We start from the raw sequence: 24,609 nt of genomic DNA, 5'->3' as shown, positions 1-24,609 counted from the left end.
GCATTTGAGAGGATGCACAGCCTCATTACATGCATGTTCTCGTGCTACCAGCAAGCTATCTCAGGGAAATCTTAGACTGTAAGAATAGTTGTAGAAGTACTCGGAGAACTGTGCTTTTTTGCAGTTGTATTTCAGACTAGTATGATGCAATGATCTTTATTTAGAAGTCTCTTTTGATATTATTTTATGATCACTGTATACATATTACTTGTAATGACTTCTTGAAAACAGCAACTAACCATTTTTGTGGGGAGATCTGGAGAACAACAGTGCAAGGCAGCTGAAAAGACCCAGCTACTAGGCTACTGATAAAGCAGCCTAGCAGATCAGTCTGATTTCCATACGATTCTTCTTGTCCAGTCACAAACTGCTGGGATTCAGCTGGATTCCAGCTCTGTAACCACAGAATAAGTAAAATAGTTGCAAATCTAGCAACAGAATTTCTTTGAGCTTTCCAGCATAAGGTCTGTGGGTTGAATACCAAACGAATATGAAGAATACAACACATTTAAAAGGTTACATACTTGGATTGCTTTCACTAGTGGAAATCCTACCCAGAGATTAAAAGATTGCACAGAGAGGAGACAACAGTGAAAGAACTCTCCACATTTACCTCATCTGAACCTGTCCTTTAGCCACTGAGCTAGGAATAGTCAAAGTTGAGCTCCATAGTATCACAGAACTACAGCACAATATCAGGCCCATCTTCATGTTCCCACTTGATCTTAAGAGTTTAAAGTAGGATTGTTGTGAAGTTACCAGTGGCTTTTGTGGACATGAAAAGAGCAAAAAAGAGATCATAGGATTAATTCACCTGATGGAGATGCCTCTATAGCAAGTCCTTTTATTTTGCTTTGCAGATTCATTTATGGAGTAAACAAGAGTCTAGAAATAAAAGAAATCCTATTCTAAATGCCACTTGCATAATTTTATTGAGGACTGAATACCCTCAGAATAGCACAAGACTACTGTGGGAAAACCAAATACCGGTTATTCCTTTAGATCTTGCCTGTATAAACACATAATTGATTTAACTCAATCATTTTAGTTAAACTGATGCAATCTATGCATGGACAGAGTAGACAGGTACATAGAAAGGCACTGTGGTTATCTTCTCTGAGACATATAGTAATTTTCCACCACCTCATACCAAAAAACTTAAAATACCTACAACAATTTTTTATTTTGCAGTTCTAGAACTCTTCACATTTCAGTAAGACAAAGACATGTGAAAATAACTTGAGTTGCATTACAAATATCAGTAAATCATTGTTTTAACTCCTCAGCAGGTGGCAGTACAACGTTATTTACAATATCATTAATTCTGTACTGTATTAAGTAATTTGTTCTTCAGTCTGCAACAAAAGCCCTGATGTAAGATAATTATACCAGACAGAAGAGTTAATTAAGAGAAAAAAATAAAAAAAAAAAAGAAAAAAAATAATCAAGCTTTCTGCTTCTTCCAGTTCTTCAGGATCACTTCAGCTGCATCCAGAGTGCTGTCTTTCTGCAAAACAAGGAGTATCACTATTACTGCAAGTACGGATTCTTGAAAACAGTACCAGTCATATTTATATGATCCCAAATCAATATTTGGCAGTGTCACTTGCAACCTCTTAATATCCCAGTTGATCACATTGTCATTAAAAGTTATAGCTACAAATCTACACTGCACAAAAAAGTTCTGATTCCTTGCAAAGATTTATTAGATATGTTTGTTCCAAAAATAACATTTTTTCTCAATATTAGTATTATCAAATTTCATTAAACTGGGTAGTCCTTATGTAAATATTCAGCATTTACACAGTGACGCATTTGGCTGCTCTATACTGGACACTTGTTAGCATAGTTTCCTAATCTTTATGTGTATAGGTGGGTTTTTTAAAACTTCATGCAACCAAGCTATGCTGTCTACTTAAACATAAACCCTCTGAATGCGAGTAACCCACTGATTAGTTGCATGACTTGGCTACAACACAATGAATCATACAGGTAGTGTTTAACTCGTCGTGATTAGTGCTTTTCATCCTTGGCAAGCCATATTAACTATCAGCAAGTTTCATTCTGATTGTTACTGGCTCTGTTTGTATCACTGTCTTTATACCTCATCCTAAGAGCTGTGATAACATAAGCAGAAATTCCCATTCATTACTGGACCAAGCAAAGGTACAGATTCTTATACTAAAACAGAGTTGTCACATTTCATTATGTTGACACTGTGACAGAACAATACGAGAGACATCTTACAGCACTCAGATTACCAAAGATTATGTATGTATGTATGTATGTGTCTCCACAGCATTTCTTTTCAAGCACAGATTCAACAACTGGGTGAAACACTGGGAAGAACATGTGAAAAATCAGGTGCTCACAAAATCACAGATTCATGATTTCTCTTTTCTTAAAAAAAAAAAAAACACAAAAAAAAAAAAAAACACACACAAAAAGATGAGATTCCTTCCCATGTCTTTGTTTCTTTTATAGTTTACAGCTTTGTTTTCTTTCATAGTTTGCAGCTTGTGTAAAACCCTTGGTAATTTCAGGTAAGCTAAACTTCAAGCAGACTTATGATTTTTGTTGCTGGAAACTGAACAGACATGCAGTACTTCATGCATATCATTTTAGTATATCATTTTCCTATATGTGGGAATTATTCCTTATTCTGGTTATAGAATCCACTGTAAGTGATTGCATATCCACCTCATACATTTTCAGTGTCATCACTGGTCAATAATGCTTTTACAAATCAACAAAATATCTATTTAAAAAAAAAAGACCTAACCACCCAGTTGGTAGCTATGTCATCCATATTTCTGGTTTCAAATCCCTTGGATAAAAAAGACTGTTGAAGCTACTTCATGCTGAATTATACACCAAACTGATTTTCTGTTTCTAAAATCATCCAACTCAGACTGTGGGAAAAAATGTAGCAGTTGTCTATTGCAATTTTTGATGCTGCATTGATTTTTGAGTTTTGAGTCTTCATGGGACACAAATTTACCTTAATGAAGCAAAAACGTATATATTTTTCAAATTGCCTCTTTGTCTCAGGCCCACAGAATGCTGAAAGCGGAATTGCTGAGAGTTTCTGAAGAATTAAACAAAAATATTATTATACATATATATTAAAAACAGATTTAAGCATGATTTTCTAAAATCTTCCAACATTCAAGGAAAATACAAGGCTGAATTTTGTTCTGAGTAACTAGGCTTAAATAATTTCACATTACTTTTCTTAGACAAAATATTTCAAAGGGTTTTTTTGTTTGTTTGTTTGTTTTACAACTAGCATTTAAGCAGAGAAACGATTGCTGGAACTTAACACAAACGTATAAAATACATTACCAGTACGCTTAGCAATATTTAAGCCACATCATTTCCAAAAGATAGCATGAATACCAAACAATATTTTGAGTAAGCATGGTTGCACTGCTTTGGATTTCAGTAGAAAAGCATTTCTAAAACTAGAATATAACCAGGACACCTTACCTTAGATGATATCATCCATCGGACAAATTTATAATCATAAGGTTGATTCTCATCTACATCAGAGAGATCCACACCTAAGGAAAAGAAACTGTATGATTTTCCAGGCTCCAGTGGGAAGGCATCATGAACAGCATTACACTAACACTTCAGAATAAAGATGTATGCTTTTATCAAAGAAATGTAATTCAGATTATACTGGAACAGCTAACAAGAGATTACGCCAAATGCTTGGCTCTCAAATCATTTCATAGTCATAGACTGTTAAGAAACAGACTTTTTTATCCACAACCTTTGCCCCTCCTAAAACTTCGCCAAAGCTTTGCAAAACAAGGACAGTTGTTACAACTGCAAACAAACAGTTTTCCTCAAGCTCATAAAATCCACCTAAAGGCTAAAGTCAGATGGAAAATTTAATTACCAATTAGAATTTCTGACAATGTTATGCGAACAAAAAATGAGAAGATATATATATAATATATATAATATTATTATTATATAACATTATATTACAAATATATATATTTTAAGCTTACTTAATGTAGAAACATCAACAATCATAAAGTATCCTCCTTCTGGAATGACAGGTGTCAGCCCAACTTCTTGAAGTAGCTGAGCCATCCGATCACGCTTGCTTTCCAGCTCTCGAGGCAGAGAGTAAAAATAGCAGTCTGGGTCATCCATGCGTTTATAGTCTACCCAAAGTGCTTGTGCCAAAGCCTCCTGGAAATGACAATGTTCAAAATACTCATGGACACTCACATGCTTCCTAATGAAATTCTGTAGTAGGATCTGGCTCTTATTAAGCAAATCAAGAAATACAAATTTCACAAACTGCATCCAGTAGTGCAATTTGCTTGTTAACTTGTAGCAAAACCCAAAGCACCAATTGCTCACTAGGCATTCATCACATACAAAAGCTCTGAAGCGTTTACAAAATGAACTGAAGCTGAGTTTAGTGAAATATAATCATAAAAATACTAAGAAGTAAACTGTAAGGTAAAGATAACTGTCAGTAAAACAAGACCCTACTGCATCAACTTTTACTTACATTTGGCAGGAAACCCCACAGATTGCTATGAGTGGTGCTTTCTGCAATAAGCAGCAGTTTGTGTGTCAAAGAAGAAAGAATCCGCAAGACTTCCTTGGTTTTGTTTTAGGTTGGTTTTTATGTTTGTTTTTTAAATGTCTGCTCAGCTGATGAAGATTATCATCTTTTTCTAGCAACCCAGCACACTTATTTTGACAATCAAAAATTAGTTGTTGTGATTATTGTTTTATCATGGTGAGGTCTACAAGTTTGCTATGCCAGAAAATAACTTCTTTGGCTCCATCTGTACGTACCTGTAATGGAGTTGGGCAAGTATATAGTGTATTTTGATGAACCACTTGCAAATGCTTAATCAGATTCTGAGGGCCAATAGACCAACCAAGCTACGGGAAGAAAAACATGCATATATTACACTTACAGCAACACCATTACTTCAGATTAACAAAGAATTGAAGTTAGAAAATGTCTCAAGTTTTTCCATTAACAATTAGTAGTTTGTCCTGGTAAAGAACTCAGAATAGAGTTTGTTTATAACAACTTTCCTCTATAATACATTTTTAAAAAGTCTAGGTATGAGACAAGAATAACAGCTTCACTTAACACGTCTCAAAGAATATCAAGCAAACTTTTAATTCTCCATATAACGAGTTAGAAGATAAACAGATCCTTTATTAGGAATGAGATTGCCAATTGTTCTAAGTTCATCTCATAGGCACCCATGTCAAGGGTGGTTCGAGCATAAAACAAGAGGTCATTACTGGATCAAATCCACTCTCAGCCAGACAGAAGTCAATTGTCATGGTTCAGTCTGACCACGGGCGATAAAGAAGAAAGCATTTAGCTGCCAAAAGGTTATATATTTTATTTTCCAGTATGTATGTTGAAGTTGGGCAAAATATTATTATCATTTAATATTTTAATAGCATTGAAAGAGAAACTATTCCAAAAGGTATTATATAAATTTGAAAACAACATCACCATCACAATACTGGATAGCATCTGAGTCTTCTCCAAGAGTTTTGAACAAATCATACTGTGTTTATTTATATATTTTTTCCTCATAAGAACTCACTACTCAACAGACAAGAACAAAACAAAAGAGTTCAAGTAGTTGTTCCAGCTGAATGGTATCTTCACTTTTTAGAGACACACAGATTTGCCAGAAACTTTCAAACACAGGTAACAAAAATGCATCCTGTTATTTACTTAACTAAACCCTTACGCTGATTTTCCTTACCTTCCAACCAGTTACACTGTATGTTTTCCCAGCGCTTCCTATAGTTATTGTTCTTTCCCACATACCTGGCAACGTAGCTGCATACAAAATAAAATTAATTGGGTATAAGTGCATTCACATATTCCATGTAGTTTGCTCCTCACTAAGAACTACAATGTGCTGATGTTTAATTGTAGTGAGAATATTTGAAAACTATAGCAACCGTAACAAGTGAGAAAGAATATATGGACCAAAGATCTTGGCAGAAAAATAAGATTTGGATAAAAGACAGAAAATGAGGAGAGAGATAGTTGGTGAAAATGATGTTAGTTTTCCCCAGGTGCAGAATTATTCATTAAAAAAAAAAAAATCTAAGAGGCTACTTATTTACCTCATATGGTATTATTTCTGATGCCTAGTAAGGGCACTATACACAACATTAAACCAAGCACTCCCAGCCATTTTAACAGAATTGTCCAGAAAACAGTTCAGTATCATTCAGTATCTCTTACCAGAAAAATGAAAATAATTTGTAAGGTTCTGGTTTAGAAGTCAGAAACCCAGTAGAGAGTAAATAAATTACATTTTATTGTACAATTTGAACAGCCCTGAGATTGAAACGCAGTAAGAACTAGGTAAGGTGTCTGCAAGTAGTAAGGGATACAAGGAAGCTTATCTCCATCTTTGTATTTGTATCTTGTAGGAGACCAAAATCTTTCCCTCCTTTTCAAAGTTGATGACAGAACGAAGATCTCTTCTGTCAGCTTGCAATTTGCTACCAATGAATTTGTCAGTTGTTAAATTCCCTCTCTAGAGGGAATCAACAAACAGATTTTCCAAACAAACACTGACTTTCATAAGAAAGGTTTTGCCACCGTTACATTAATTAGGCACGGTAAAGGTCATTGCAACTCTTCAAAAATATGCATTGTATTCTTCTGAGCACACTTACCAAGAAAAGAAACCAAACTAGCAGGAAAGAGACTCGGATTCTTATTAGCTTACCCTTATTCACTCAACTGCTCTGTGACCTTGAAAACATAAAGGCAGTTTGAACAGATGCATCTTGTAGCTAGCTAGGTCAAGAGTACACACTACTTCCTAAAGACAACTGAACTTGCTCTCTGCAAAAATAATTGAATTTCAAAGCAAATGCCCTTTAGCAAGAGATTGTTTTGCCACATAGTCTTAGGAATTCAACCTTGGAGACAGAATGCAACAGCATTTTCAAACAACAGCAGCAGCAAAAGAGCACAGGCGAAGAATCAGCTCCGTTGCTTTTTTACAAGCAGGTTTTAAATAAGCAAATTCTTCCGTGCTTCCATGCCAGATGGAAGCATCATTACATGACACCTTAAGGGACTTGAACTACAATTTACTATCAAAGTGCAAGCTAACACATATAAGTCTGTTACCTGGGCTGGCACTCAGCTTGCTGAGATGTCTGTTCTCAATGCTCAGTTACAATATGCTACCTCTAAATCCTAATCATTACTTAAAGAAGGTTCACTGTTTTCACAAAGTCGGATAATGATGAGAAACATGATGAAGTGCACCACACTGCAGAAAACAGCCTTAGTGACAGCACAGAGACTGTACTAATTTTATGATCTGTGTTGAGCAACTCTTGTTAAATTATATTAAGGCACCACTGCCAGACACTGTAAATTGATGCAATATCTATTTTGTATCTCTAGAAAGGAAGCGTCAGTGCACAGATGGAGTGTGGAAAGTTTAATATGAAAACACAGGAGCTATCAAATAGAGAAAGAGCACATGCCATTTTTTCTTACATTTTCTTTTTGTAGATTTAAAGAAGTCTAAGAAACTGAAGTTAAAATGAACAGATCTTGCTTCTTTTACTGAAGTAATGTTATTTCTCACGGTTTTATGGAAGTTTTATGATCATCTTAGCAATAAAGTTAAAGATGATGTCATGGGATTGATCATAGAGTACATGCTGAAATGAATGAAGCTGAGTAACCTTTCAGGCTTTACCTTTTCTCATAATCGCAAGAGATTTCTATTTTGCGCGCTGAACTACAGAAAGTCTTCTGTTCGGTTGTAAACGTTTTGGTTTGAAGCATTAAAATGACAAGGCTGATACTAATAAACAATAAAGTTACTGTGCTTTAAGAACTCAGCACCTGTCCACTAAGACAAAGCATGACTGACAACATGAGTGTTCAAACCTGTTGCTATGGCAAAGGAAAAAAAATGGAATACCTTACACCACCCACAGTGACTCTGGTTCTGAAGATGGCTATTTGCATGAACCACCTGCCAGATCTATTAAGAAAGCTATAAACTAAACTCATTTTACTTTGTAATCGGAACAGGATAAAGCACCAGTTACTGTGGTAACTTGGTACAATGCACTGACGCAAATTACAATCACATGAACCCAAAACATTCCATTTTCTCAGCATCTGAAGGTCTTCTAGAAGGTATCAGACAAGCGAAGAATCTGGAAGGTATCACCACAACAGCCACGAGGTTAGGCCACTTTCAAAACAGACTCATAGCCTATGCATGGCCAATGCAATTAACATACTAAGCTGTACGATCAGTAGCTGTGTAGCTGAGCTAATAAGCATTCCAAGGTCATTTAGGTATAACTTCCTTTTCATTTTTTATAGGAATCAATTTCTACCGTGATGCTTCCACTAGAGCCCTCATTAATGGAGTTTCCCCTATTGCTACTCTTGATATTTTGAGATAGTAAAAGCTTAAAGTTTGAACTTCTTCCAGCAAACATTATTTCAGGGGTAAGTTTGCAGTATCATTCCACAGCTGCTTCTAATAGATAAGTACCTATTTTTGTGTGTTTATTTCCCTTGTACACCAGCCATTCATACACCTCGTCACTGATGCACAGAGTATCATGTTTAATACAGAGATCAGCTATCATCTGGAGTTCTTCTCTGGTAAATACCTGGGATGCAAGAAAGTAAAGGCAATGCATTAGTCACAGTATTTAAGGCATGCTCTGAAATTACAGTAGTGTTAAAGCAGGACTCTTACCTTGCCTATAGGGTTGTGTGGGGTATTCAGAATAATGGCTTTTGTTTTCGAATTAAATTTACTTGCAAGTTCAGCTGGATCTAAGACCCAATCAGCACTGGATGCAGAGTTTCCACCATTTTTCTTGGAAAAACAAATAAAAACAAAAAATGCATTACTGGAATGCAACTTGCTACTGCCTAAACAGAGGTGCCCAAGTTACCATCCTCAGACACTTTACTAACTACACATGACAACTTATCCAACCTGTTCTGCTTCCCTGGGAGGAGGTGCTCCCAAACAGGCAGGAAGCTAAGATCAAGACAAATTACTGTGACAATGGCAGTCTTGTCCTGCTTGACGCCTGTCTCACAGCTTCCCCAAGAACCAGTTTCCAGGATCTGGTTACTCACACATGTAGTGTGTAATGCAGGAAGTGCAATCATATGACAGTAGAGTTTATGGCCTTCCCATACACTAGAACAAGTTATGTGTGTGCTTGGCTGGAAATCACCCCTAGACTAGGATTTTAGCTCCTTCCCTCCTTATCTATGAGAAAACAGCCAAAGAGTTAAAAATATCTACCACTGAGGCTCTGGACTTACATCCTCAGTGTACATGAAGATGACAGAAGTTTGGGTCAGTTTCTGCTAATATCAAAGAACATGGCCATACTAATTTTCTGATACATGCCTAGAAGGAAAGAAAAGCAGTCACTCAGCCCTCTCAGCAAGATCAACATCTTGCATCCTTAAAAATCCATGCAACCTGCCAACACAATGCCAGAAGTACCAATATGCAACTTAACTATATGATAATTACTCCTTTTTTACCAATAAATACGTCAGCTACCTCATAATCATTTCTTATTAAATAAGTGGATTTTAGAAAATAAATTCTACTCCATCACTACATGAGCCACCAAGAGGATCAGAAACCAAATATTCTGAAATGCAACAGGTACAGAATTTGCACCGGCATGACCATCCTTCCCCCATTTCTACTGAAAACATTTTCTGATCCCATCCAAACAAAGGAATGTTGATCAGCTTTCAGACTGCACAAATTAAAGTAAATGAGAAAATGAGAAACACTGTCCTACCTTTTCCAGCACCAATAAAATATTTTATTTGCTTTGGATTATCATTATCTCAGTCTTGCACTATAACAATCAATTTCATTTTTGTACAATTGAATATTTTGAAACACTGCACAGAAAAGCATCTCCTATAAGGTTTTCATCAAATTGTATTAGGTATAGAAGTTTCATATAATAAACAATTTTTAAAAAGCTACTCACATATCTCAGTGGAATAAAAACAGGCTTTGCACCCGCCATCTTTACCATTGGTTCATAACAGTCATAAAATGGTTCTATTATTATTACCTGAAATTACAATAGCAATATCAGAAACAGAAAATCTTCAGTGCATAATGCCATCATATTTCCAGATTTGCTTTAGTAATCTAACTGGATAATGTTTCTGGCACTCCATCCTGATTTTAAATAAATAAATAAATAAATAAATAAAAATCACAATGTTCTTCCTTTCCCAGAAGGCCAACAGCATCCTGGGCTGAATCAAAAGAAAGATGGCCAGCAGGGCAAGGAAGGTGATTGTCCCTCTCTACTCTGCCCTCTATGGGCCCCATATGGAGTACTGTGTCCACATCTGGGGCCTTCAGCTCAGGAAAGATGTGGAGCTTTCAGAACAGGTCCAAAGGAGGGCCACGAAGATGATCGGAAGACTGGAGAACTCTGGGAAGACCTGATCGGGCCTTCCAATACTTAAAGGTAGCTTGTAAGCAGAAGGAAAATCAACTTTTTACATGGGTAAATAGTGATAGGACACGAGGGAATGGTTTTAAACTAAAAGAGGGGAGATTTAGATTAGATGTCAGAGGGAAAATTTTCACTGAGAGAGTGGTGCGATGCTGGAACAAGCTGCCCAGAAAAGCTGCATGTCCCATCCTTCCAGGTGTTCAAGGTCAGGTTGAATGGGCCCTGGGCAGCCTGATCTAGTGCCTGATTTAGTGGCTGGTAATCCAGCCTGTACAGGGGGGTTGGAACTAGATGATCTTTTAGGTCTCAAAAAATAAGAGCAAAAAAAGCTCATAATATAATAATGCCCTTAGACTAAGCATAATAAGCACTACTCATAACACACATTGGCTGTTATTCTGTAGTTACAATGTTACAAACACTAACATATAACACCTGGAATGTTTGGGGCCTTGTGGCACAGATGTAAATGTGCACGACAAAGATGGGAGATAACCACAGCAAATTTTTGAACAGCACAGCTGCCCTAATTAATGACATTCCAGGTGGAAGCAAGTATGCACTCGCCATGTCAGATGGAACATATTCTTTTCAAAGACATGGATTCTACCTCCAACACAGAATTTCCAAGCATCAAGGAAATCCCAAAGAATGGCCTAAAGTCTTTAAATTCCAACAGGAAAAAATTTAAATTGGAAAAAAGGACAAATTCAAGGAAAATTGCTGGGCAGAGGCTTGGAAATATGAAAAGAAAAAACAAAACAAACAAAAAAAACTGCAACCACCAACCCAAAGAAAAGTTAGAGCAGAGAACTAAGAGAACTTTTAAAAGGACAGAAATGAATACCAAAGCAACAACAAAAAAAGAAATAAAAGATAGAAAAGTGAACACATTATTTAAGTGAAAACAACAGAATGCTGAAAGCAAAATGTGCAACACAACAAAAGAAGCTTTTGCTCACTGCAGACCCAAAGAAACATTCTCCCAAAATGACATTTAGTATCATTACCAAAAAGACTGAGATGAGTAGTGATGAAGCACTTTCCTGCTTTTGTTGCCATAACTCAATGGTTCAAAATAGAACTTGACATACAGTAGCTTTTCACAGGCAGTACTTTGCATTATGCTTTGTTTTCTGTTGCAGATAGCAACCCAGACATTTTCTTAAATAAACATACAATATCATGTCATCTAACAATAACAGTAAAGAAACCACTACAGGTATTGCCAAGCATGAAAGAAAAGGGTCTGTAAGCCGGTGAACTGACAGGGAGGACATCCAAAGGATGCTTCTAGAGCTGCAAGTCAAATATGCAGAGGTCTGAATTACTTCCTGTAACTTAACAAATTACTAGAAATCAAAAAGAAGCCCAAACATTAATAAGTGGACAAACAAACAGCTACAAAAAAAAAAAAAAAAACAGTGAAATTCTCTTTTCAGTGCACATAAGTGAATGTCTCAAATAAAAACTTACTTCATCTCCTTCTTCAATTAAAGCCTGTATTGTACTAAAGAGAGATCCATAACCTCCTACTGTCACCAGGATATCTGTGAGAGGGTCAATCTTTCTTCCACAAACTCTCTCATATACTTTAGACAAGACTTTCACCAACGATGGATGCCCCTGTTCAAAACAAAGAAATGCATCTGAAAGAGTTTACACATTGTCAGGAGCACTCCAGTGTTTTGGGGCTTTTTATTTGAGGGGGAGGTAAGGGGGGTTGTTGCCCTTCCTCCCACAGATCAAAGTAACATGTTTTGAAACAAAAATGTGAGATGGACCCTCAGTGTTAATATGTTTTAACAGGCAACATAGCTTAAAGCATTTGTACATTGGGTAAGCAAAGCTATTTTATTTGAATTTACTAGGAAATTCTTTTTGCATAGCTAATACTTTTGAATTTCTATCTTACCATCATATCTCAGGATAACTTTAGGTAGCCTGTAGGAGAGCTAGGACAAGAGACAGGAGGAGAGAAGGGAATAAACTGATACCAGTTAATCTTCCTTACTTCCTTACTTATCTGCTTCTTACCCACTCATATCTCCATCTGAAGCGCCTTTCATTTTCATTAACTTTCAACTAAAAATGTTTTGGTGCAAGGAAAATCTTTTTATCTTGGTTATATACTGCTGGTAAACAGCTCCAGTGATCAGAATGATAAGTCATATATTGCAAACCTCAGACCACCTTTTGCCAGTTGACACAGGTTCGTGTACTCTTCCCAAAATGTGCAATGAACAAGAAAACAAACATAAAACGAAGACCATCTATGATACAGGAATAAAAAGGCACAACTCTGTTTACTCAGGAAGACTAGAGGTTTCCTGCCATGAAAAACCTTTTTTTCCTTCCTTTTTGGATACTTGATGAAAAGAGTGAAAACAGTTCTGGGAGAATATTCTCCTACATAACAAATAGCCTCCTCTAAATATTGAACACCGTAGCTCTGCACATAAGGCATAAAATTATGAACCTCTCTGTAAACAAAAACATTGCAATAATTTAAGACTTGTAAGTCATTTTTGATTAAAATTACAGCCACTTCTTCCCATGAGTGTGTCAGCTACAAAGCAATGCTGCACCACCCGAGTTACTCCACAACCAACTCATGACCAAAGTGCTACAATACAAGTTACACACTGCATAGTGACCATCCTCCAGAGGGGAAACTTCCTCTTTCTAACACTTCCTAATCTCCACTCAGATCTGCTGATATCATGGGTGAATCTTTTCTTGAGGCACTGTCTCAACTGATAGTGTACTTTCTTCACTTACCGATAGTGACCTTTCTCACGCTAGTATTATCCTACCCAATTCATGTCCATGCTGACCAAATAAAAGGAAAACATGTAATTTACAATCTTTTAATCTGTAAATTGGTTTATATTGTCTTTAGAGGTCCATGCAATCTCATACACACGCTACCATTTTGCTCTTGAGCAAGTATTCTGCCTTAAGGAAGACTGCACAGTCTGTTGTTTGGTAACAGATAAAACTTAATTTGAGACAGAAAAGCATGAACTACCAGTAAAACCAACTTAAAGCAAAGTCAATTTTTTTTTTTTTTCTGTGGCAAGTTCTCCACTGATCTCAACTCCTCAAGTTCCACAGTACTTACAAAGCCTCGTGTGTACTGGTTCAGTCTGTCAACTGCTGCTGCTTTTGCCAGCTCTTCTTTAACATAGCTGGGAGGGCATATATCAGGGAGGCCTTGACCAAGATTAACAATTGAAGGATCTGCTGCCACCTTTGTAAATTCAACCCTAACAGAAAAAAAAAAAAATACACCTTCAGTTTAACATATCAGATAGAATTATCTTTTCCTTTAAGAAAATTAGAAGACAAAAGTATTTTGCTTTGCCAAATTCACAGTACTGGAAACAGTTTTTAGTAAAGTGCGTTCATGCTGAGAAATAGAGTCTGGGATAATGTTAAGTAACCACAGGAGTCAGAGAACCCAAAAAACAGTTAATTTATTCCCCACAGAATAACTGTTTTACCAGCAGAATGGTGCTCGTATGCACACACACAAGCGCACAGTTTTTCTGCATAGAGGCAGAAGTGAAACAGTGCCCTCTTTGTAAAATGAAGTAGACCTGAATGAGAACAGGGATATCACATGATTTAAAGGCTAGATTTTGTCAAGTGAAGGGTGTCACTTAAACTACCCAGTCATCTCTGAGGATTGTAACTTCTTTTTTTTGTGACTTTAGGCAATGGATTGCTAGAAGCTTTTTGTTAACTGTTTCCAGTACCCTGTCAGAAACTAAGCTTAAAATTCTTGAACAACTTTGTTTGTATGGATGTTTTGGGTTGTTTTTTTGTTTGTTTGTTTGTTTGTTGTCTTTCGCTCTTGTTAAGATGTAGGTAGTCAGGAAAGGGCAAAATGCAAAATTTACCCAGGAAAAAAGGAAAACAAGCATCACAGTTCAATCAAACAAAATTAAAAACAAATTGCTAACAAAAAAAGAAACCCCACCATCTGAGGCTGGATGACCAAAACAACATCGTGTTTGTATATATGCATACTTACACATACATGTACATACAAACAAACGTAAGCCCCAAGCTGTTTTCATTAACAAACAAAATCCCACCTTTACCAGTGATGATAATAGTGCTTTCTGAGCAATTTAATAACTAGCAAAAAGCATACTAAGAATAAGAACTTAAATTACAAAGACAAGCGTAACGGCTTAAAAATAAAGTCAAATTCATTTGGTAAATAAGAAGTGAGTATTACTGAGATAATTATTCAACTCAATTAACATTTAAAATTGAAAGCTAGCTATTCTGCCACACCCAAGAGCTATACCTGTCTTAAGTGGTTTACTAGATGCACAGAAGCCTGTGCCTAATGTCTCATGCACAGAAATCATATTTAACAGAATTTGGTTCATTGCTTCTTCTTTTAAGCAGGTAACAAATATATTTCAGCAGAGACAGCAAGAGCTGTGCACTTTCTTATTGGCAATAATTATCACCCTGGAAAGAAAATACACCAGCCAAAGGCCTTTTCTGAAATTAGCTGATGTTTTCCTTTTACTTACCACACATTGCTATCAAGGCCTTCAATTCGTCTTGTGTTTTTGTGTCTAAAGGCCATTGTCTGCAAGATCAAAATATACAGATAGGGGGGCTTTGTTAAGAAAGACAAAGTACTACATTGTTGGATCCTGCATGACAAACCCTCCTTCGTGCCTTCTGAAATATACCACTGCCAACTGAATTCAGTTCTTACTCAAAATTATAGACACAGTCTTTCATTAAAGCTTCTGTTAAAGCTTGAACACAGACGAAGAAGAAAATACATTAAAAGCCTCAGAAATCCTCATTCATCACTATCTAAAACTGAATTGGCAGCAAGGACGGATGAGGAGCATCGTTTAGCTCAATAGCTTCAAAAAATGATCTAAAAATAAAAATTGGAATAAATACATTCTTTGTTTTTTCTACGATACGCTAATATCTTAACAGCTGGTTTTCTTTCATGCCCGATACAGCTTGGAGGTTTCTTTTTCAATGTAATTTTATTTGCCAATATGATGGTTAGCAAGAAAACAGGAAAGGTGGTTCATATTACAACACAAACACTTTAGAATGTGTCTTTTTGCTGTATATTAAGACCACTACTGAAGGTTTTAGGAAACTGCTCTAGAATAGACCTCACAGTTCTCCCTGTAAACTTTTTAATAATTCTGGTACTAAAAAAAAAAAAAAGGAAAAGAAAAGAAGAAGAAAATTTGGGAAAAGAAAACCATCAAATTTATTTGTATGCACAAGCAACAAAGAAAATAATCATAAAGCAGTGCATGTCCATTTCTGTCTGGAAATCAGCTTTACACTTGAAAAGCAATTCACATAGAAAATAAGACCCTTAGGGCCCCAAACACTACAGTTTCTTTGAGTCAGAATACTAATTTTAGGGACTTTTACCACTGTTTGGTATTATTCATTTATGAAGGATTCAAAAACCATACTCCAGCTACCACGCTTTGAGAAGGACTAAATACCTGAGTTGCCATTACGTTTAAAGTTTCAACTTTGAAACAGTGGGATTGACTCACAGCTGTCATTTCATGCAGGTATGTGTTTGTCCTCAATCATTTTACAGTAATGAAGCTCCTACATGTGTAACAATTTGAAACATGGGAAAACAATTAATAAACTAACATATTTTGCTGCTCATTTGTTTTCTGCATGGATCTAATTCTGACCTCATCTGTAAGAGACAATCATCCAAAGAACAACACATAGCAGGACATCTTTTGTTTATCCTCAGGCAGCAAACAGTAACTAGACAGACATACACCATAGTTAAGAGTGAGTTTTGACTGGGTGATCAGTACTGCATCTATTAAAAACATGCAGTTTAGAGGATGAATCCAATTTTACAATGTTTGTCTTGGTAAATACGATTAATGTCTGCCAGTACTGTATAAATACCAGTAATACAAGTTAAACTGAGCCCTTCTCCACATACACTTCCTTTTTTTTTTTTCTCTCCACATGCAGCACTACTACTCACACTATAACAAATAAGAAACATTCTTTGAAACTTTCCAGCTAAAAATGAGAATTCTGTACAGTGCCATGGGAAATTTGTTCTATTGATCAGCTCCTCCTAAAATTGTCTCAATTCACTAAAAGTCTTTCCACTGTAAGACTTTATCCTCAACTGTAACATAGATCTTAATTTCAGTAAGTAATTTCCCATAGCTAAAAATATGTAGGCAAGTAAAGTAAGCCTGTTACAGTCCACACACTACCTTAAGTTTAAACACTTAGTACTTCAGGTCTACTTTTTTTCTTTGTGCCTTGAAAATAGCTTCAAAACAGAGCAACTAAACTTATACCAGTTTTCAGACGTTCAGCTTACAGTAGAGCTCACAATGCCAGCTACTTTGAGAAAGTGAACAAATAACACTTATAAATGATACCCTAAGGAGCATTCTTTCTTCTAAAAGGTCATGAGAACTCTGAAGGTTCCTTTTTAGTGTAGCCCAATTACATCACAGCTTGATAATCTTCAAGCCTTTTTTGCGTGCAGAGTGAGGACTGCCATGAATTTAAGATCAGTGTTAAACTAAGAGCCATGTCCTTATCAAGCTCTAACTCTAACCTCCTGCTTTCCCTAACACTGATTGCTTTAGATGGAAAGTCAAGTGCTGCTTGTATTTATTCTTTTTCATAATACAAAGAAACTTGTGAGCAAATTGAATGGCAATACTGTTTGTGTTTACTGCTTAATGACAGAAACACATATTTGTACATAATTAAATTGTGGAATTCAATGTCAAGAGTTGCAAATGAAGTTAAAATCTTAAGTAAATTCAAAAATAAAGACAGGATGACATTTCAACTTGGTCAGTAAGAACATCCAGGTACTTTAAACAGAATAAAAATACAGCACAGGAAAAATTGACTTAAGCCAAATCTGACTTCCCAAGTGACTTATATGTGAAAACAAGCCTCTCATTTGAGCGAACTATGCTACAGTTATCTGTATAACAGCTTCAGCAGCTGTTCTATAGGATCTGACACGTGCCTTGGTTGATCCAGCTTGCTAACCAGATGAACTGCTCTGTGACCTGGGAGCACAAATGACATGCCAGAGTTCTATACACAACACCAAGCTTAACCTCTAGGCACACACCACATCACAATGCTTGTTTTCTCTTAAGCTGAAGTTAAATAATCTCAAATGCAGTTAAGCAGGGAAATTAAGGACATTCTATAAAAAATTAAGCTTGCAGTGTTTTTATATCCCTTGCTATTGCAGCATCAAAAAATCACAACTAACCCTGCTGAATTAACAGAAAGCTGAGATACAAAGGAATTGACGTACCGAAGTTCTGTGATAAAGCTGGCAGGAATCACTCCTACATCTCAGGCTAATGCTCTAACAGTTAGGCAATCCTTTCAGCTCCTACCTGTAGCACTGACCTTAAAAACTGAAATGGTTATACACAGCAATAAGTGCCAAATTCTGTTGTGTTCACGAGGTTAAATATTTAACTTGTTAGAAAACTTACTTTAGCCTTAATATTAAATGCTTGGGTCAAGGTAACTAGGAGTAAAGAAAATACAGCTGATGTGTATTTATTGGCAGCATTACAAAAATCAGTGCCTCACTAAAACATTGCACAAAGTAGTTTTATCGATGAAGTAGATTGAATACTTACATCAGAGGCTGAAAGCTTGATGGACCTAGAAAGTAAATTTGTTTGTAGATGGTACGTTCCAATGCCACGGCAACAGAGGCTTCGTGAAACAAAAAGCATGCCTGTATAACAAATAAGTAATTTGAAAAAAACCCTTATATTGCCAGAACAAGTTTCCTAAACATCACCAAGCATTTTTAAATGATAAAACCTTCTCCTCCTGTCAGTGTTTTTCTTTCTTTGAAATCAATTCTAGTAAATTATTACCTTATCACATTCTATATGAATCAAGGATGAAACTGTAGCTGATAATTAAAGTTAAAATCTTTCTGGCTGTCATACAAAATGAAGGTTTCCTCTATTTGAGAGCAATAACCTTTCTATTTTTTTCCTTACAATGAAAATTAAGACTTAAATGCAAATGAAAGTTTCTGTTAGAACTGTGAAAATGCATTTGTCTAATACAAATTGCTATCAGAGTTGACAATTTATACACAATATAAAAAGGACCCAACATTAAAACCAGTCTCAATTTTCAGGTGTTTCAAATTCAGCATTCAGAAACTGAGATAACGGAAATGACCAGTCACGCTGGAGTAGCAGGTCTATGCAATTTATGTAAAACTAAAGAGTTTTGCCTCAATGACTTGGGCAAACATTAAATATTTAGCATGGCTGAAAATAGCCAGAAAGGATGTTCTGCATGAAGTAACAGATAGTTCGCTGGCTGCAAAAAACAAGCCCTGTTAATCAATGACTGCAAAGAGATATATGAGCAGATACCTCAGGTAGCTACTTCCAAGTTTGTTTAAATATATGCATCAGATGGCAATGTGAAAATGAACTGAATTTGTAAGAGAAAAACATAGGAGCTTTTCATTAGGAACAATGGATTTGTTCCCATAAAGCAGTGTTCCTTACACTGAAAATGTAAATAAAGGTCACCTCCTTCTAAGGATGCCTCTTATAATACGTTTTAAAAGTATGTTATTTTGCCTTTCTTTTTCCAGTACTACAAACTCAGTCTCGGTTCTGAAATTAAGGTCCTTCTGACACGACACTGAGTTGTACCTAAGACAATTAGAACCTTGAGAATATCCATAGAAGCCCATGGCATTTAGTGATCTGCAAAAATGTAATTCACTGATTTTCCTTTAAAAGCAGAAACAGTAGCAATGTCCTCAACTCTGGTGGCCAGAGGACTAGAAAAAATACACAGCCATTAAACATTTCACACCAGTCAGCAGATACCCTGAGAGACACAAAAGAAATATATATGTTTAATAAGACCTGTAACTACATTTAAAGTTACTTTAAATAATAGCACTTAGCATATTTGACATAAACTTTGGTAGCTATAAAGACAAAAAAGATCGTGAAGCCCTCCTGGTTGTGTGTAACGTATGGATTCTATCTTATGTTGACTACAGCAACAGCACTACTCTCCCAGGGTGAGATGAGTGACAGAGATAACCTTACTTTTACAGCAAACAATTGCAGTAGTTATTGCACTGTGACAAACAGGCAAATCTTCACCTGGTCATTTTATACTGAGGAGTAGCAAGATGATATAAAAATTTTCCAAACTCAACATGCAAAGTTAACTTGCAACCTCAACAGAAACAAAAAAAAAAAAAGGAGTCTAAATATCAATAGCATTAGTGCCATGCTGCACTAAAGGGTAGTGTGATATTTGACAAGGCATTACTTGCTGTGAGGCAGTCATGCAAAACTATAGCATGGCATGAAGAGCAGCAGACCTGTATCACTGCAGTGTGGTCAATCTCTGAAGGTACATGAAAAACACCTGAAGTAAAAATTGATATCCACCTTTAATGACAGACAAGTGTAAACTGAAAGTTTTATGAGGAACAGAAGGGAAAAAAATATTTCTGGAATACATGGAAATAGTGGGGAGGAGAAAAAAAAAAAAAACAGCTTCAACAAGGAAAGTCAAGGTTTCAGTATGTAGTTCTGCTACACTGAAATACTTGTGATGCTTTCCCAGGAAATGCTCTTCCCTCATCTGCAACATGGAATGCTTGCTCTTAAGCAAAATTTTAAGGAAATAAAGGCAAAGGCCTGCTACAGTCTCCAGATCTCAAAAAGAAAACATGACCTACTCTTCTTTCTCCATGCACACACATTCCCATTGTTATTGTATATAACACGTTAACACGTAACACAGGCTCAAAAGAATTATTACTTTTAGAACCAGCACACACTTAATAATTAGCTCTGTCCATGTTTTATAATGTCTGCTGGTAACTTTTTCTCATCCCAATAAAGTTTCTTCCAGTAAAGTTACAAAATGCTTCTGATGAACTCATTTCCTCCCTCCCTCCCCTCCTTTCAAACTACAGGCCAAACGCTGCTGTCCCTTTATATGTACCTTCAGCTATACCACCCCTATAAAATACATCCACTGTTATACTTCTGCTTAACATCTGTTGCGTACAGAAACGTAAAAGAATGCGGTATCTTGGGCAACCTTTATGAATTCTTTGAAAAACTGCATCATTGTACAGAGCCAGAGAAGGAAAGCGTCAGAGAAGAGAGGATGCCTCCTTACAGACTCCTCACCACAACGCTTTTTCTGCCACACAGAAGCCATTCGTGACAGACCAGGCCAAGAGAACCGCTGCTGAAACTGCTGAACTGTGGGAGGCTGGGTATTTTAACAAAGGCCACTGAAACTTAACAACTGCTGCACGCGACAACGTTTCGTCCCTCTCTTGTCCATTCTTTGCAAAACGAAGACAACCGAACGCAGAGAAACAAACTTCACCACGCAAACAGAGCAGAGGGATCAAAAGGGGCTTCGCCGATGGCTGCGGCGCTTAGTCATCTCACACTGCGCTTATCGTCACGCTGACACGCACCTACCAATGCGTACTCTCAACGTGAAGCACCCCGAGCTCACAGCTGGAAAGGCGCCAACACACCGCCCGGCCAGCCGCCTCGGCCCCCGGCTGCGCAGAGGCGCAACGAGCCGCTCGGGGAGGAGCCTTCAGGCGTCCTTTCAGCCCTGAAGAAGAAGCAGCAGCCTGCCGCACTTCCGACGGTCCGGGACCCGCCCCCCGCAGAGGGCCAGCCAATGGGCCAGCCAACCAACCAACCAACCAGCCAGCCAACCAGCCAGTCAGCCAGCGCGGCCGTTCCTCCCGCCCAGCCGCCGCCGCGCTCCGCCTACCGGGAAGAGCCGCCCGGGTTCAGCCCGGTAGCCCGAGGGGAAGAAAAAAGCCCCGCTGCCCTCTGAGTTCCCGCCAACTCCCCTGAGGGAAATGGGGACTGCGCGGTGCCCAGAGCTCGCCAGCGGGACGGGCCTCAGAACGGGCCGCGAGCGGCCGAGGAGAGCGCAGATCCGCGCGGGCCGAGCGAGGCGCGGCCCGGCGCCTCACGAGAGCGGGAGGGCGGCGACGGCGGCTCCGTCCGCCGTCCGGGAGCGATGCTCAACCCGCGGCCTTGGCGTCCCTCCTGAGGGCGAGGTGGGCGCCGGAGCGCCGCGTGAAGTGTTATGCCGAGAAAGGTGGCTGAGGTGGAGCTGGGCGCGGGCGCTGCTGGCGTGTGGTGAGATCCGGGGGAAAAGCTGGTGCTTACAGAGCGAGGCACGGGAACGCGGCTGAACGTTTTAAGAAAGTTGGTGCTTTCCAAGTTGTGGCGAACTATTGCCTGTTTGAATTACGATTGCCCAGATAACTCATACTCAAAAGTACTTATCTTGATAAGAAACCACATACAAAAGTAACCTCCTGAAAAACATAAGAATTGACAGTAGGCCCGTGCAAACTGTGCTGATTACCCTCTTGGACTTTTTTTTAGGAGGGAATTAAATGTCCATATTGTTAACACAGACCTCATACATAAGTTCACCCCTTTGAAGAATGAGATTTTCTCGAAGTGTCCCATGAATTCACAGGATTTACATTGCTAAGCTTCCACACACACGGAAGCTACCCCACTATTAAATGAGAGCTGAAGTCGCTGGAAAGTGAAACTTCAGACAGCTGTGGGTACCATCATTTGGGAGCACCCTGACTGCTTTGAGTCTTGCTACCATTAGGTGTGTGACATCACAGAAAGTTTCCTTTAATTGTCGCTAAATTTGATTATTTACTTAGGGAAAGTTACACTTAAAATGTCTCCTTCCCAACCTTGTTTTTTACAAATCTCGACAAAACCGGTTTCCCTTCTATCAACATCACCATACAGAATTCTAGGAAAGAATGAGCATGTTTTGCAACATTGTGATCTTATCATCTAGTATCTCAGACTGCTGCAGAGCCAAAAGAACCTCACGTATCAGATTCTTACAGGGGTCTGTAGAAGCAACAGGACATTACATGTCAAATTCACTCCTTGCTCTAAAATCTGATAAAGAGAAATATTTTCTTGAAGATCTGTGCATAAGATACTTTTCATAGCAAGTCTTACTTGTTTCATTTTTAAATTTTAGAACTAGAAGAGTTCTTAGTGTACCAGTAACAGTCTGAAGAGATGGGTTAGCAGGCAGAATGTTAGCAGGTATTTTTTAAATCAGACATAGAAGGAATATCTATTACTTGGATATCATTACTGCATGTGTCATATTATGTATATAACCATTATAGGTATTTATGTATCATAAAATAACCAGAGCAGATTGAAAAAAATTTGTCATAGGGTGAACTAGAACATGTCTACTTGGCTGTAAAAGCAATCTCAAAAAAAGTAATATTAAGAAAGGAGATCTAACTGTGGTTTTGATACTAAACATAGTACACAAAAAAAAAAAAACCTTAATACTTTATTATTTTATTCTCTTTAGTGCTTTTTTAGAAGTTTAGCTGTCTCAAGCACAGTGCTCCTGCTGCTTGCAGTTCTGCACTTTTAGACGTAATCTCTGCAAGTATCCATTGGAGGGCAGCAGATCACAAACTTTGTCGTGTCATAGCACAGTTTAAAAAAAAAAAAAAAGTTCAGCTTTCTGTTGGCTATTTGCAACATCGGCGCCCAGGTTTTTCACAATCTCTTGTACAAGGCAGGCATAACTGGGAAATCCATACAATGGTATTTTCTCTAGGTTTGACTTATGTGTCAAAGTCCACTGTAATGGTAGCGCCCTATGAAAATCTCAGTGGGTACTTCTGCTAACACTCACATTAAGTTGTTTTTTGTTTTTTGATTTTTTTTTTAAAGACATCCCAAGTAACTCACATTCAGTTTAGAAGCACCTCATTCATTTTGTGACTGCAGTGTAAGGCCTCCTGTTTTTTTTTTTTTTTTTTTTTTTTTTTTTTTGCAAAATTTATGCATGGTTGTCATAACTGCATAAGACATCTTCATCCACTAGAAGTAAGATTTAGTGCATTTTTTAATTAATTTATTTTAATATAATCCTGCTGCATCTTATTCGTAAAGAAGAAATGGGAGCTAGGAATCTGTACACTTTCAAATAGCCTAGTGGGAAGCAGTTCATTTGAAGAGGAGATAATTACTTCAGTAGATGCCAAATTACTTGGCATCTGTGGATGCTATTAACAGTCCATAGAAAAATCAGCTGACTGCAGCTAATTTTTGTCTGCTGAAGATTTCTAGCCTAGTTACAGCATGTAAGACTAATTAAACTGGATATTGGTGAAATCAGGTAGAGATGAAAAACAAGAAATTTAGGTCAGGTTTCTCTTGGGATATAGCCAGTATCGTGTTATGCAAGTCATAAAAACAACTTTACACATGATAGTACAAAAATGGGTATTATTTCCTTTATATATAAACTTAGAGTGCCAGCTTTTTTGTCAAGAGGAAAAAGTACTCAGTGATGGGATGCATAGATCTCGGCTGCTAACAAGAAATGGATAAAATCCTGTTTTTCTGATCAGGAAAGTGACCAGACAACACGTGAGAGATTTCTTTGCTCATGATTCCTCTACTTATTATTTTTTCTTTCTCAGGACTGCACAGCTATCAATTGTGCTAACAATCCCCTTCCAATCAAAAGCACAGGAAGACATGCTGATGTCTGCAGCATTTTAATGCCAGTCCTACATCCATGCTTCTGCAGTAGGTTAGGCAGGACACCCACACATCTCTAGACATGAGTAACCTGGAGCCTCTCAGCTCCAGGTTAGGGAGGCATCTACCTTATTCCCAGCCCACTGCCAAGCTGACACTTCACAGTCTGCCTTGTGTCTGTAAGCCCTATTCAAGAGAAACAATGTGAGTCTTTTCTTTAGGAAATGTTTACTAAAGTGATGTTCTAGGAAACTAGTATACGGTAATGAGCAAAACGTGCAGTAATGCAGGTTAAGGAGTATTGACCAAATATCTTGCAGGCCCAATTTTATTCCTACTGAAGCCAGCCAACATCTGGACTGGGGAGGTTGTTAATACCTGACTGCTTCCACGCTTTGTGACTAAC

General features: G+C 37.6%; 1 protein-coding gene across 5 annotated transcripts; it reads right to left on the bottom strand.

Annotated features, from left to right (window-relative positions):
- Positions 1-805: 805 nt before the first annotated feature.
- On the bottom strand, positions 806-21,253 carry LOC122192436 (kynurenine--oxoglutarate transaminase 3-like). Of its 5 annotated transcripts, none has more exons than XM_042892977.1 (15): positions 21,092-21,253; positions 19,970-20,016; positions 18,231-18,331; positions 15,096-15,154; positions 13,664-13,808; positions 12,016-12,165; positions 10,057-10,143; positions 8,778-8,900; positions 8,568-8,688; positions 5,775-5,851; positions 4,831-4,920; positions 4,023-4,209; positions 3,490-3,563; positions 3,002-3,088; positions 806-1,507 (listed from the first exon to the last, which is right to left on the bottom strand). In XM_042892977.1, exons 3-15 carry the CDS (start codon positions 18,327-18,329, stop codon positions 1,445-1,447), a joined length of 1,362 nt encoding a protein of 453 aa, XP_042748911.1. In that variant the 5' UTR covers positions 18,330-18,331; positions 19,970-20,016; positions 21,092-21,253; the 3' UTR covers positions 806-1,444. The 5 variants fall into 5 exon arrangements, with proteins under 5 accessions (XP_042748911.1, XP_042748912.1, XP_042748910.1 ...); XM_042892978.1 differs by having other exon boundaries at positions 21,096-21,253; XM_042892976.1 differs by lacking the exon at positions 19,970-20,016.
- Positions 21,254-24,609: the final 3,356 nt, after the last annotated feature.

This window comes from Lagopus leucura, unplaced genomic scaffold (genome assembly GCF_019238085.1).
Source record: "Lagopus leucura isolate 7727_CA_CO unplaced genomic scaffold, USGS_WTPT01 ss_100009-16_subseq_1:344916_obj, whole genome shotgun sequence".
Classification (NCBI taxonomy): Eukaryota; Metazoa; Chordata; class Aves; order Galliformes; family Phasianidae; genus Lagopus; species Lagopus leucura.
Note: the sequence above shows the minus strand (reverse complement) of the source record. Positions and strands in the feature narration are given on the sequence as shown.

What these genes read in the sequence shown, in the direction of transcription:
- LOC122192436 (XM_042892977.1), bottom strand. Translation starts at nt 18,329, where the DNA reads ATGCTTTTTGTTTCACGAAGCCTCTGTTGCCGTGGCATTGGAACGTAC. An exon ending in GGCCTTGATAGCAATGTGTG is followed by an intron (nt 13,809 to 15,095) that starts GTAAGTAAAAGG and finishes TTTTTCTGTTAG; the next exon opens with GGTTGAATTTACAAAGGTGG. An exon ending in TGTTGATGTTTCTACATTAA is followed by an intron (nt 3,564 to 4,022) that starts GTAAGCTTAAAA and finishes TCTTTTCCTTAG; the next exon opens with GTGTGGATCTCTCTGATGTA.